At 46.9% G+C, this 13659-nt stretch overlaps 2 protein-coding genes across 6 annotated transcripts in view; both read right to left on the reverse strand.

Annotated features, from left to right (window-relative positions):
* LOC133410475 (collagen alpha-3(VI) chain-like) overlaps positions 1-13659 on the reverse strand; it is an 84319-nt gene that overhangs the window by 48848 nt on the left and 21812 nt on the right. For 3 of the 5 annotated variants that reach the window (XM_061691708.1, XM_061691707.1, XM_061691705.1), the window contains 8 exons: positions 12050-12631; positions 11345-11947; positions 10542-11135; positions 9840-10433; positions 9034-9624; positions 8306-8899; positions 7497-8087; positions 5517-6550 (listed from right to left, as the gene is read on the reverse strand). The exons of the other annotated variants lie outside the window; for them this stretch is intronic. In XM_061691708.1, coding sequence (XP_061547692.1) covers positions 5922-6550; positions 7497-8087; positions 8306-8899; positions 9034-9624; positions 9840-10433; positions 10542-11135; positions 11345-11947; positions 12050-12631 — 4778 coding nt within the window. In that variant the 3' untranslated portion in view covers positions 5517-5921. Of the gene's footprint in view, positions 1-5516; positions 6551-7496; positions 8088-8305; positions 8900-9033; positions 9625-9839; positions 10434-10541; positions 11136-11344; positions 11948-12049; positions 12632-13659 lie in introns of those variants that run through there. 5 annotated transcript variants of the gene reach the window in all.
* Positions 247-5754, reverse strand: LOC133410292 (collagen alpha-3(VI) chain-like). The gene is made up of 8 exons (XM_061691241.1): positions 5232-5754; positions 4423-5013; positions 3695-4336; positions 2853-3476; positions 2117-2799; positions 2028-2064; positions 1316-1939; positions 247-1214 (listed from the first exon to the last, which is right to left on the reverse strand). The coding sequence occupies exons 1-8, from the start codon at positions 5752-5754 to the stop codon at positions 574-576; spliced, it is 4365 nt and encodes a 1454-aa protein (XP_061547225.1). The 3' UTR covers positions 247-573.

Here is a 13659-nt window from a genome sequence, read left to right on the forward strand (position 1 = left end):
GCTGTTTAAGAGCAGAGGCTGGCACATCAACGCTGTCAGAAGACCGCCCACCATTAAGCACGATCAAGATCTGTGGAACACCTTGCGGGCGCCTACTCCCTGAGGAGTTTGTAAAGACGTTGTCCCTGACGTATCGGAGCGCGGCCCCTGTGTTGAGTGGTCTGCCTCCTCTGTGTCTGAGCCCTCTGACTGCATCCACAATATCCTCTCTTGTAGTGTACGTGTTCAGATAGAAATTGACCTCTGCATCTCTGCTGTACTGGACCACAGAGACACGGTCTTTGTCTACACCCACATTGAGTTTCTCCACCACTTGCTCAACAAAATCGCGCATGGTGGGGAAGCCACTCCTTGTTCCATCAGAACCATCCAGAAGGAATACAATATCCTTTTTGGCTTCAGCTGAGAAAAGACGGGAGGACAAATGATAAAAAGAACCTTTGCAAACAGTGACACGATCAGACTACACATATTTTTGGGAAAGCGCTGCCTGTTTCCATGTCAGTCTCTTCTAAGGTAAAGATGAACTTTGGACACAATCAGTAACTTTTAAGTCATGCGAGGTAAGGGAGATCAGACAGCCCACCCATGCCCAGTGAGTGCTGTACTTGTACACCTACCAATTACTGGTGGCGTTTCTGCACTGACGTCAATCACCACAGCCTCCACGGAGGACTGAAGCTGTTGTTGGACACTGGGAAGGTCAGTGAATTCAGGCACAGATAGAGCATATCTGGGATCGTGGGCTATCTTCTGCAGTTCTCCCCTATCGGAGCGTGTGGTTCCGATGGTAAAGATCAGAACTCCGAGCTTTTTGAGAGCAGAGGCTGGTGCATCGACTCTGTCAAAAGACCTTCCGCCGCTTAGCAATATTAGGACCTGTGGGACTCCTTCAAGGCGTCTGCTGCCGGCAGAGGTTGTGAAGACATTATCCCTCAAGTACTGGAGAGCTGCTCCAGTGTTGAGGGTTGTTCCACCTCTGTGCCTCAACCCTCTGACAATGTCAAGGATTTCGCCCTTTGTTGTGTATGTGTTCAGGTAGAACTGGACAGCTGCATTTCCGCTGTACTGAATCAGGGAGACTCGATCTTTGTTATCATCCACACTCAGTGACTCTACGACTCTTTGGACAAAGTCTCTCATAGCTGGGAATGAGCTTCTTGTGGCGTCAGAGCCATCCAACAAGAAAACGACATCCCTTCCTGTTCTATCCGCTGTGGTAAACAAAACACGAGACGTATTAAGACCGTAAAATGTACTATCTCCTCAAAAAATGTCGACCTAAGTCTGTTTACACATTTGAATAACAGTCAACTTTTCATGTGTTTGGGATGGAGAGCTCGCTTACCAGTTACTGTTGGTGTCATGGGCGTGGCGGCTCTGAGTACCCTGTTTATTACAGAGGAGAGCTGTTCTTGCACACTGGGGAGGTCAGTGAGCTCAGACACTGCTAGAGCATTACTTGGGTCATGGGATATCTTTTTCAGCTCGCTGCTGTCAGAGTTCTGTGTTCCAATGCTGATTGTAAAGATGCCCTGCTGTTTAAGAGCAGAGGCTGGCACATCAACGCTGTCAGAAGACCGCCCACCATTAAGCAGGATCAAGATCTGTGGAACACCTTGCGGGCGCCTACTCCCTGAGGAGTTTGTAAAGACGTTGTCCCTGACGTATCGGAGCGCGGCCCCTGTGTTGAGTGGTCTGCCTCCTCTGTGTCTGAGCCCTCTGACTGCATCCACAATATCCTCTCTTGTAGTGTACGTGTTCAGATAGAAATTGGCCTCTGCATCTCTGCTGTACTGGACCACAGAGACACGGTCTTTGTCTACACCCACATTGAGTTTCTCCACCACTTGCTCAACAAAATCGCGCATGGTGGGGAAGCCACTCCTTGTTCCATCAGAACCATCCAGAAGGAATACAATATCCTTTTTGGCTTCAGCTGAGAAAAGACGGGAGGACAAATGATAAAAAGAACCTTTGCAAACAGTGACACGATCAGACTAAACATATTTTTGGGAAAGCGCTGCCTGTTTCCATGTCAGTCTCTTCTAAGGTAAAGATTAACTTTGGACACAATCAGTAACTTTTAAGTCATGCGAGGTAAGGGAGATCAGACAGCCCACCCATGCCCAGTGAGTGCTGTACTTGTACACCTACCAATTACTGGTGGCGTTTCTGCACTGACGTCAATCACCACAGCCTCCACGGAGGACTGAAGCTGTTGTTGGACACTGGGAAGGTCAGTGAATTCAGGCACAGATAGAGCACATCTGGGATCGTGGGCTATCTTCTGCAGTTCTCCCCTATCGGAGCGTGTGGTTCCGATGGTAAAGATCAGAACTCCGAGCTTTTTGAGAGCAGAGGCTGGTGCATCGACTCTGTCAAAAGACCTTCCGCCGCTTAGCAATATTAGGACCTGTGGGACTCCTTCAAGGCGTCTGCTGCCGGCAGAGGTTGTGAAGACATTATCCCTCAAGTACTGGAGAGCTGCTCCAGTGTTGAGGGTTGTTCCACCTCTGTGCCTCAACCCTCTGACAATGTCAAGGATTTCGCCCTTTGTTGTGTATGTGTTCAGGTAGAACTGGACAGCTGCATTTCCGCTGTACTGAATCAGGGAGACTCGATCTTTGTTATCATCCACACTCAGTGACTCTACGACTCTTTGGACAAAGTCTCTCATAGCTGGGAATGAGCTTCTTGTGGCATCAGAGCCATCCAACAAGAAAACGACATCCCTTCCTGTTCTATCCGCTGTGGTAAACAAAACACGAGACGTATTAAGACCGTAAAATGTACTATCTCCTCAAAAAATGTCGACCTAAGTCTGTTTACACATTTGAATAACAGTCAACTTTTCATGTGTTTGGGATGGAGAGCTCGCTTACCAGTTACTGTTGGTGTCATGGGCGTGGCGGCTCTGAGTACCCTGTTTATTACAGAGGAGAGCTGTTCTTGCACACTGGGGAGGTCAGTGAGCTCAGACACTGCTAGAGCATTACTTGGGTCATGGGATATCTTTTTCAGCTCGCTGCTGTCAGAGTTCTGTGTTCCAATGCTGATTGTAAAGATGCCCTGCTGTTTAAGAGCAGAGGCTGGCACATCAACGCTGTCAGAAGACCGCCCACCATTAAGCAGGATCAAGATCTGTGGAACACCTTGCGGGCGCCTACTCCCTGAGGAGTTTGTAAAGACGTTGTCCCTGACGTATCGGAGCGCGGCCCCTGTGTTGAGTGGTCTGCCTCCTCTGTGTCTGAGCCCTCTGACTGCATCCACAATATCCTCTCTTGTAGTGTACGTGTTCAGATAGAAATTGGCCTCTGCATCTCTGCTGTACTGGACCACAGAGACACGGTCTTTGTCTACACCCACATTGAGTTTCTCCACCACTTGCCCAACAAAATCGCGCATGGTGGGGAAGCCACTCCTTGTTCCATCAGAACCATCCAGAAGGAATACAATATCCTTTTTGGCTTCAGCTGAGAAAAGACGGGAGGACAAATGATAAAAAGAACCTTTGCAAACAGTGACACGATCAGACTAAACATATTTTTGGGAAAGCGCTGCCTGTTTCCATGTCAGTCTCTTCTAAGGTAAAGATTAACTTTGGACACAATCAGTAACTTTTAAGTCATGCGAGATAAGGGAGATCAGACAGCCCACCCATGCCCAGTGAGTGCTGTACTTGTACACCTACCAATTACTGGTGGCGTTTCTGCACTGACGTCAATCACCACAGCCTCCACGGAGGACTGAAGCTGTTGTTGGACACTGGGAAGGTCAGTGAATTCAGGCACAGATAGAGCACATCTGGGATCGTGGGCTATCTTCTGCAGTTCTCCCCTATCGGAGCGTGTGGTTCCGATGGTAAAGATCAGAACTCCGAGCTTTTTGAGAGCAGAGGCTGGTGCATCGACTCTGTCAAAAGACCTTCCGCCGCTTAGCAATATTAGGACCTGTGGGACTCCTTCAAGGCGTCTGCTGCCGGCAGAGGTTGTGAAGACATTATCCCTCAAGTACTGGAGAGCTGCTCCAGTGTTGAGGGTTGTTCCACCTCTGTGCCTCAACCCTCTGACAATGTCAAGGATTTCGCCCTTTGTTGTGTATGTGTTCAGGTAGAACTGGACAGCTGCATTTCCGCTGTACTGAATCAGGGAGACTCGATCTTTGTTATCATCCACACTCAGTGACTCTACGACTCTTTGGACAAAGTCTCTCATAGCTGGGAATGAGCTTCTTGTGGCATCAGAGCCATCCAACAAGAAAACGACATCCCTTCCTGTTCTATCCGCTGTGGTAAACAAAACACGAGACGTATTAAGACCGTAAAATGTACTATCTCCTCAAAAAATGTCGACCTAAGTCTGTTTACACATTTGAATAACAGTCAACTTTTCATGTGTTTGGGATGGAGAGCTCGCTTACCAGTTACTGTTGGTGTCATGGGCGTGGCGGCTCTGAGTACCCTGTTTATTACAGAGGAGAGCTGTTCTTGCACACTGGGGAGGTCAGTGAGCTCAGACACTGCTAGAGCATTACTTGGGTCATGGGATATCTTTTTCAGCTCGCTGCTGTCAGAGTTCTGTGTTCCAATGCTGATTGTAAAGATGCCCTGCTGTTTAAGAGCAGAGGCTGGCACATCAACGCTGTCAGAAGACCGCCCACCATTAAGCAGGATCAAGATCTGTGGAACACCTTGCGGGCGCCTACTCCCTGAGGAGTTTGTAAAGACGTTGTCCCTGACGTATCGGAGCGCGGCCCCTGTGTTGAGTGGTCTGCCTCCTCTGTGTCTGAGCCCTCTGACTGCATCCACAATATCCTCTCTTGTAGTGTACGTGTTCAGATAGAAATTGGCCTCTGCATCTCTGCTGTACTGGACCACAGAGACACGGTCTTTGTCTACACCCACATTGAGTTTCTCCACCACTTGCTCAACAAAATCGCGCATGGTGGGGAAGCCACTCCTTGTTCCATCAGAACCATCCAGAAGGAATACAATATCCTTTTTGGCTTCAGCTGAGAAAAGACGGGAGGACAAATGATAAAAAGAACCTTTGCAAACAGTGACACGATCAGACTAAACATATTTTTGGGAAAGCGCTGCCTGTTTCCATGTCAGTCTCTTCTAAGGTAAAGATTAACTTTGGACACAATCAGTAACTTTTAAGTCATGCGAGGTAAGGGAGATCAGACAGCCCACCCATGCCCAGTGAGTGCTGTACTTGTACACCTACCAATTACTGGTGGCGTTTCTGCACTGACGTCAATCACCACAGCCTCCACGGAGGACTGAAGCTGTTGTTGGACACTGGGAAGGTCAGTGAATTCAGGCACAGATAGAGCACATCTGGGATCGTGGGCTATCTTCTGCAGTTCTCCCCTATCGGAGCGTGTGGTTCCGATGGTAAAGATCAGAACTCCGAGCTTTTTGAGAGCAGAGGCTGGTGCATCGACTCTGTCAAAAGACCTTCCGCCGCTTAGCAATATTAGGACCTGTGGGACTCCTTCAAGGGGTCTGCTGCCGGCAGAGGTTGTGAAGACATTATCCCTCAAGTACTGGAGAGCTGCTCCAGTGTTGAGGGTTGTTCCACCTCTGTGCCTCAACCCTCTGACAATGTCAAGGATTTCGCCCTTTGTTGTGTATGTGTTCAGGTAGAACTGGACAGCTGCATTTCCGCTGTACTGAATCAGGGAGACTCGATCTTTGTTATCATCCACACTCAGTGACTCTACGACTCTTTGGACAAAGTCTCTCATAGCTGGGAATGAGCTTCTTGTGGCATCAGAGCCATCCAACAAGAAAACGACATCCCTTCCTGTTCTATCCGCTGTGGTAAACAAAACACGAGACGTATTAAGACCGTAAAATGTACTATCTCCTCAAAAAATGTCGACCTAAGTCTGTTTACACATTTGAATAACAGTCAACTTTTCATGTGTTTGGGATGGAGAGCTCGCTTACCAGTTACTGTTGGTGTCATGGGCGTGGCGGCTCTGAGTACCCTGTTTATTACAGAGGAGAGCTGTTCTTGCACACTGGGGAGGTCAGTGAGCTCAGACACTGCTAGAGCATTACTTGGGTCATGGGATATCTTTTTCAGCTCGCTGCTGTCAGAGTTCTGTGTTCCAATGCTGATTGTAAAGATGCCCTGCTGTTTAAGAGCAGAGGCTGGCACATCAACGCTGTCAGAAGACCGCCCACCATTAAGCAGGATCAAGATCTGTGGAACACCTTGCGGGCGCCTACTCCCTGAGGAGTTTGTAAAGACGTTGTCCCTGACGTATCGGAGCGCGGCCCCTGTGTTGAGTGGTCTGCCTCCTCTGTGTCTGAGCCCTCTGACTGCATCCACAATATCCTCTCTTGTAGTGTACGTGTTCAGATAGAAATTGGCCTCTGCATCTCTGCTGTACTGGACCACAGAGACACGGTCTTTGTCTACACCCACATTGAGTTTCTCCACCACTTGCTCAACAAAATCGCGCATGGTGGGGAAGCCACTCCTTGTTCCATCAGAACCATCCAGAAGGAATACAATATCCTTTTTGGCTTCAGCTGAGAAAAGACGGGAGGACAAATGATAAAAAGAACCTTTGCAAACAGTGACACGATCAGACTACACATATTTTTGGGAAAGCGGTGCCTGTTTCCATGTCAGTCTCTTCTAAGGTAAAGATGAACTTTGGACACAATCAGTAACTTTTAAGTCATGCGAGGTAAGGGAGATCAGACAGCCCACCCATGCCCAGTGAGTGCTGTACTTGTACACCTACCAATTACTGGTGGCGTTTCTGCACTGACGTCAATCACCACAGCCTCCACGGAGGACTGAAGCTGTTGTTGGACACTGGGAAGGTCAGTGAATTCAGGCACAGATAGAGCATATCTGGGATCGTGGGCTATCTTCTGCAGTTCTCCCCTATCGGAGCGTGTGGTTCCGATGGTAAAGATCAGAACTCCGAGGTTTTTGAGAGCAGAAGCTGGTGCATCGACTCTGTCAAAAGACCTTCCGCCGCTTAGCAATATTAGGACCTGTGGGACTCCTTCAAGGCGTCTGCTGCCGGCAGAGGTTGTGAAGACATTATCCCTCAAGTACTGGAGAGCTGCTCCAGTGTTGAGGGTTGTTCCACCTCTGTGCCTCAACCCTCTGACAATGTCAAGGATTTCGCCCTTTGTTGTGTATGTGTTCAGGTAGAACTGGACAGCTGCATTTCCGCTGTACTGAATCAGGGAGACTCGATCTTTGTTATCATCCACACTCAGTGACTCTACGACTCTTTGGACAAAGTCTCTCATAGCTGGGAATGAGCTTCTTGTGGCATCAGAGCCATCCAACAAGAAAACGACATCCCTTCCTGTTCTATCCGCTGTGGTAAACAAAACACGAGACGTATTAAGACCGTAAAATGTACCGTCTCCTCAAAAAATGTCGACCTAAGTCTGTTTACACATTTGAATAACAGTCAATTTTTCATGTGTTTGGGATGGAGAGCTCGCTTACCAGTTACTGTTGGTGTCATGGGTGTGGCGGCTCTGAGTACCCTGTTTATTACAGAGGAGAGCTGTTCTTGCACACTGGGGAGGTCAGTGAGCTCAGACACTGCTAGAGCATTACTTGGGTCATGGGATATCTTTTTCAGCTCGCTGCTGTCAGAGTTCTGTGTTCCAATGCTGATTGTAAAGATGCCCTGCTGTTTAAGAGCAGAGGCTGGCACATCAACGCTGTCAGAAGACCGCCCACCATTAAGCAGGATCAAGATCTGTGGAACACCTTGCGGGCGCCTACTCCCTGAGGAGTTTGTAAAGACGTTGTCCCTGACGTATCGGAGCGCGGCCCCTGTGTTGAGTGGTCTGCCTCCTCTGTGTCTGAGCCCTCTGACTGCATCCACAATATCCTCTCTTGTAGTGTACGTGTTCAGATAGAAATTGGCCTCTGCATCTCTGCTGTACTGGACCACAGAGACACAGTCTTTGTCTACACCCACATTGAGTTTCTCCACCACTTGCTCAACAAAATCGCGCATGGTGGGGAAGCCACTCCTTGTTCCATCAGATCCATCCAGAAGGAATACAATATCTTTTTTGGCTTCAGCTGAGAAAAGACGGGAGGACAAATGATAAAAAGAACCTTTGCAAACAGTGACACGATCAGACTACACATATGTTTGGGAAAGCGCTGCCTGTTTCCATGTCAGTCTCTTCTAAGGTAAAGATGAACTTTGGACACAATCAGTAACTTTTAAGTCATGCGAGGTAAGGGAGATCAGACAGCCCACCCATGCCCAGTGAGTGCTGTACTTGTACACCTACCGATTACTGGTGGCGTTTCTGGACTGACGTCAATCACCACATCCTCCACGGAGGACTGAAGCTGTTGTTGGACACTGGGAAGGTCAGTGAATTCAGGCACAGATAGAGCATATCTGGGATCGTGGGCTATCTTCTGCAGTTCTCCCCTATCGGAGCGTGTGGTTCCGATGGTAAAGATCAGAACTCCGAGCTTTTTGAGAGCAGAAGCTGGTGCATCGACTCTGTCAAAAGACCTTCCGCCGCTTAGCAATATTAGGACCTGTGGGACTCCATCAAGGCGTCTGCTGCCGGCAGAGGTTGTGAAGACATTATCCCTCAAGTACTGGAGAGCTGCTCCAGTGTTGAGGGTTGTTCCACCTCTGTGCCTCAACCCTCTGACAATGTCAAGGATTTCGCCCTTTGTTGTGTATGTGTTCAGGTAGAACTGGACAGCTGCATTTCCGCTGTACTGAATCAGGGAGACTCGATCTTTGTTATCATCCACACTCAGTGACTCTACGACTCTTTGGACAAAGTCTCTCATAGCTGGGAATGAGCTTCTTGTGGCATCAGAGCCATCCAACAAGAAAACGACATCCCTTCCAGTTCTATCCGCTGTGGTAAACAAAACACGAGACGTATTAAGACCGTAAAATGTACCATCTCCTCGAAAAATTTCGACCTAAGTCTGTTTACACATTTGAATAACAGTCAACTTTTCATGTGTTTTGGATGGAGATCTCGCTTACCAGTCACTGTTGGTGTCATGGGCGTGGCGGCTCTGAGTACCCTGTTTATTACAGAGGAGAGCTGTTCTTGGACACTGGGGAGGTCAGTGAGCTCAGACACTGCTAGAGCATTACTTGGGTCATGGGATATCTTTTTCAGCTCGCTGCTGTCAGAGTTCTGTGTTCCAATGCTGATTGTAAAGATGCCCTGCTGTTTAAGAGCAGAGGCTGGCGCATCAACGCTGTCAGAAGACCGCCCACCATTAAGCAAGATCAAGATCTGTGGAAAACCTTGCGGGCGCCTACTCCCTGAGGAGTTTGTAAAGACGTTGTTCCTGACGTATCGGAGCGCGGCCCCTGTGTTGAGTGGTCTGCCTCCTCTGTGTCTGAGCCCTCTGACTGCATCCACAATATCCTCTCTTGTTGTGTACGTGTTCAGATAGAAATTGACCTCTGCATCTCTGCTGTACTGGACCACAGAGACACGGTCTTTGTCTTCGCCCACATTGAGTTTCTCCACCACTTGCGCAACAAAATCGCGCATGGTGGGGAAGCCACTCCTTGTTCCATCAGAACCATCCAGAAGGAATACAATATCATTTTTGGCTTCAGCTGAGAAAAGACGGGAGGCAAATGATAAAAAGAACCTTTGCAAACAGTGACACGATCAGACTACACATTTTTTGGAAAGCGCTGCCCGTTTCCATGTCAGTCTCTTCTTTGGTAAAGATTAACTTTGGACAAAATCAGTAACTTTTAAGTCATGCGAGGTAAGGGAGATCAGACAGCCCACCCATGCCCAGTAAGTGCTGTACTTGTACACCTACCAATTACTGGTGGTGTTTCTGGACTGCCGTCGATCACCACAGCCTCCACGGAGGAATGAAGCTGTTGTTGGACACTGGGAAGGTCAGTGAATTCAGGCACAGATAGAGCATATCTGGGATCGTGGGCTATCTTCTGCAGTTCTCCCCTATCGGAGCGTGTGGTTCCGATGGTAAAGATCAGAACTCCGAGCTTTTTGAGAGCAGAAGCTGGTGCATCGACTCTGTCAAAAGACCTGCCGCCGCTTAGCAATATTAGGACCTGTGGGACTCCTTCAAGGCGTCTGCTGCCGGCAGAGGCTGTGAAGACATTATCCCTCAAGTACTGGAGAGCTGCTCCAGTGTTGAGGGGAGTTCCACCTCTGTGCCTCAACCCTCTGACAATTTCAAGGATTTCGCCCTTTGTTGTGTATGTGTTCAGGTAGAACTGGACAATTGCATTTCTGCTGTACTGAATCAGGGAGACACGATCTTTGTCGTCATCCACACTCAGTGTCTCCACGACTTTTTTGATAAAGTCTCTCATTGATGGGAACGCAGTTCTTGTGGTGTCAGATCCGTCCAACAAGAAAACATAATCCCTTCCGTGTCTATTCACTGCAGTACACAAAAAAATTAGGCACACACAAAATAAACTCCCCTCAACCGTTTTATTCACTTTAATACTAATCAATGTGTCCTGTTTTTGGATGGAGAATTGCTTACCAGTCATTTTTGTCGTCATAGACGTGGCGCTTAGCACTCTACTCATCACAGAGAAAAGCTTTTCTTGGACATTTTGTAGCCCAGTAAAATCAAACACTGATAGAGCATAGCTATGGTCATGGGATAGCTTTTGGAGCTCATTGCTGTCAGAGCTCCGAGTTCCAATGCTGATTGTATAGATGCCATCCTGTTTGAGAGCAGAGGCGGCCGCATCAACGCTGTCAAAAGACCGCCTGCTATTGAGCAAGATTAAGATTTGTGGCACACCTTCAAGGCTCCTACTTCCAGAGGATTTTGTAAAGACGTTGTCCCTCACATATCGGAGGGCAGCCCCTGTGTTTAGGGGTCTACCTCCTCTGTGTCTGAGCCCTCTGACAGCATCAATAATATCCTCTTTTGTGGTGTAAGTGTTCAGATAGAAATTGGCTTCTGCATCTCTGCTGTACTGTACCACAGAGACACGGTCTCTGTCTCCTCCCATATTGAATGACTCCACCACTCTCTCAACAAAATCACGCATGGCAGGGAATCCATTCCTTGTGCCATCAGAACCATCCAGAAGGAATACAATATCCTTTTTAGTGTGTGTTGCAGCTACGAAAATAATGGAAAGGTTTTAACAAAGGTTTTGTGGCTTGGTGACTGCAATGATTTTATTATTAACTGAGGTAATGCAGATCTTCGATTTAGACAAAATCTTTTTTGAGTCCCGTCTCTCATAGCATTAAAGCCATGAAACCAATATTTAAAAAAAAAAAAAATGTAAAAATCTGAATTATTAATTCAATTAAAATGGCACTCACCAATACCAGGGTCGGCTATGCTTTTACGAGACAAAATTGCAGAAAGTAAACGTTGAGTCACAATGGGGATGTCAGATGTAACATTGATAAAATGTGCAGTTTCAACACTGTGTGATAATTCCTCCATTTCTTGTCGATCTGCATCATTCATTCCAATGGTATAAAGGACAATGCCAGCATCTCTCAGGCTGTCTCGCGGCTCTGCAACATTATCGTCAGACTTTTTCCCACTCAAGACAATCATTGTCTGAGGGATTCCCTGCTTGGCTCTGCTTCCAGCTGATGCAGTATATACATATTTTTGGGCAAAATTAAGGGCTGCACCAGTGTTGACTGCAGACCCTCCTCTCAATTTTACATTGCTCAGGTGACTCAGTAGAACATCTTTCTGTCCATAAGAGTTCAAGACAAAGTCTGCTGTGGCCTCTTTGCTGTACTGAATGACAGCAATTTGTACATTGGTTGGCCCAATTTCTACTTCTTGAACAAACTGTCTCACAAAATCCAAAACAGTCCCTTCATTTGCTCGCATATCATCAGATCCAGCAAGCAGAAAAACAACATCAGCAGGACCAAGTTCTAATTGTGTAACTGTGGAAGTACCTGAAATTACACACAAATACTGTTAAACAAATGCAGTTTTATGCTTGCAAAGGGTGCAGTGTTTCTTTCAAACAAATGCACAAAAAAAGATCAACATCTTACCAACAGCAGGCGTGTTACCAGTTATGTCGTCAACATCACTCAACATGGCTTTGACAGATTCCTGAACACTTGGCAGATTTGTAAAGCTTGTTATTGAAAAATAGTGTGATGGCGTAAAAGAGATGTTCTGCATTTCCAATGTATCGGCATTGCTTGTTCCAATAGAGAATGTCTTTATTCCATTTTCTTTGAGTGACTGCGCTGGTCCTCTTACGTCATCCCTGGATCTGCCGCCACTAAAGACAAACAGATACTGAGGAACCAGAGATGCGCGTCGGCCTCCAACCGAAGCTGCAAAGACATTGTCTCTGACAAACTCGAGCGCTTTGCCGAGGTAGAGCGGTCTGCCATACTTATGCCCCATGGTTCGAATGGAATTGAGCACATCTGTCTTTGACGAATAAGAATTCAAGTAGAAATTGACAGTGGAATTTCGGCTGTATTGAACGACAGCCACCTGGTCTCTGTCATCAAGGCTCAAGTTTTCGGCCATTTGTTCAATAAATTGTCGTATGGCTTCAAAGCCATTTCGTGAGTCATATGATCCATCAATCAGAAACACTACATCATTTTTCCTTGATTCTGTAGTAAAGACAAAAAATTTAAATAAGTCAGCTGCTGTAATGAATCACTGGCAAGAGAGTCATTTCTCATCTTGAATAATCCTTTCGAACCAATAAAACTGTCATCATTGTAGAAACAATTCCACACAAAATGGCTTACCAAAACTCTCCATTGGGACTGTCTGCTTTAAATGGTGTTCAGCCTCTTTAAGTAGTGACAAAACACTACTTAAGGCTCAAGTAGTACTTAGTAGTAAGGAGCTCCTTGTAATTGCTTACATAAAGTGCATATTTGGCATTGTGAGACATTGTCTGAAGTTCTAAAGTATCAGCATTAGCTGTTCCAATGGCAATTAGGATGACGCCAATCTCTTTCAGCATTCTGACAGGCTCTCTAATGTCATCTGCCGACCTTTTATTGCTTAGCACAAAAAGTATTTGTGGAACGCCCTGTTGGAATCTACTACCCGCATCATGGGTAAAGACATGCTCCCTCAAATACTGCAGGGCTGTGCCGATGTTGTTCGGCGAACCGCCTTTGTGACTCAGACTTCTTATTGCGTTGACAACAATGTCCACTGAGGAAAAACGCCCCAATTCAAAGTGAATCTGTGCCGTGTTGCTGTACAGAACTACAGCCACTTGGTCATTGTTTGCATTGATGTGAAGCTCTGCCACTATCCCTAGCACAAACTCCTTAATATCTTGGAATCTTGGTACAGATTCATCAGATCCGTCAAGTAAAAATACAATGTCCCGTCTCATGGAATATGTAACCACATAGGCAACAGAAAATAAAGATTTAGATTTATTGATTGATTGATTAGGTAGGTAGGTAGACATTTACTTTAATCATACACAAGATAAATTAACTTTTTTTAGGTAGGTAGCTAGATAGGTAGGTGGTTAGATGGGTGGGTAGAGGGGTGGCTGCGTGGATTGCAACAAAAAACAAAAATACAGTATCGGTAGGTAGGTAGCTGGGTGGAGTGACGGGTCGCTGGGTGGGTACAAACCAAAGATACAGCTAACTAGATATGTAAGTAG

The sequence above is a fragment of the Phycodurus eques genome, chromosome 12 (genome assembly GCF_024500275.1).
Source record: "Phycodurus eques isolate BA_2022a chromosome 12, UOR_Pequ_1.1, whole genome shotgun sequence".
NCBI lineage: Eukaryota > Metazoa > Chordata > Actinopteri > Syngnathiformes > Syngnathidae > Phycodurus > Phycodurus eques.

What these genes read in the sequence shown, in the direction of transcription:
- LOC133410292 (XM_061691241.1), bottom strand. Translation starts at nt 5,754, where the DNA reads ATGAGAGACTTTGTCCAAAGAGTCGTAGAGTCACTGAGTGTGGATGAT. An exon ending in AGAAACGCCACCAGTAATTG is followed by an intron (nt 3,477 to 3,694) that starts GTAGGTGTACAA and finishes GTCTTTTCTCAG; the next exon opens with CTGAAGCCAAAAAGGATATT. An exon ending in AGAGACTGACATGGAAACAG is followed by an intron (nt 1,940 to 2,027) that starts GCAGCGCTTTCC and finishes GTCTTTTCTCAG; the next exon opens with CTGAAGCCAAAAAGGATATT.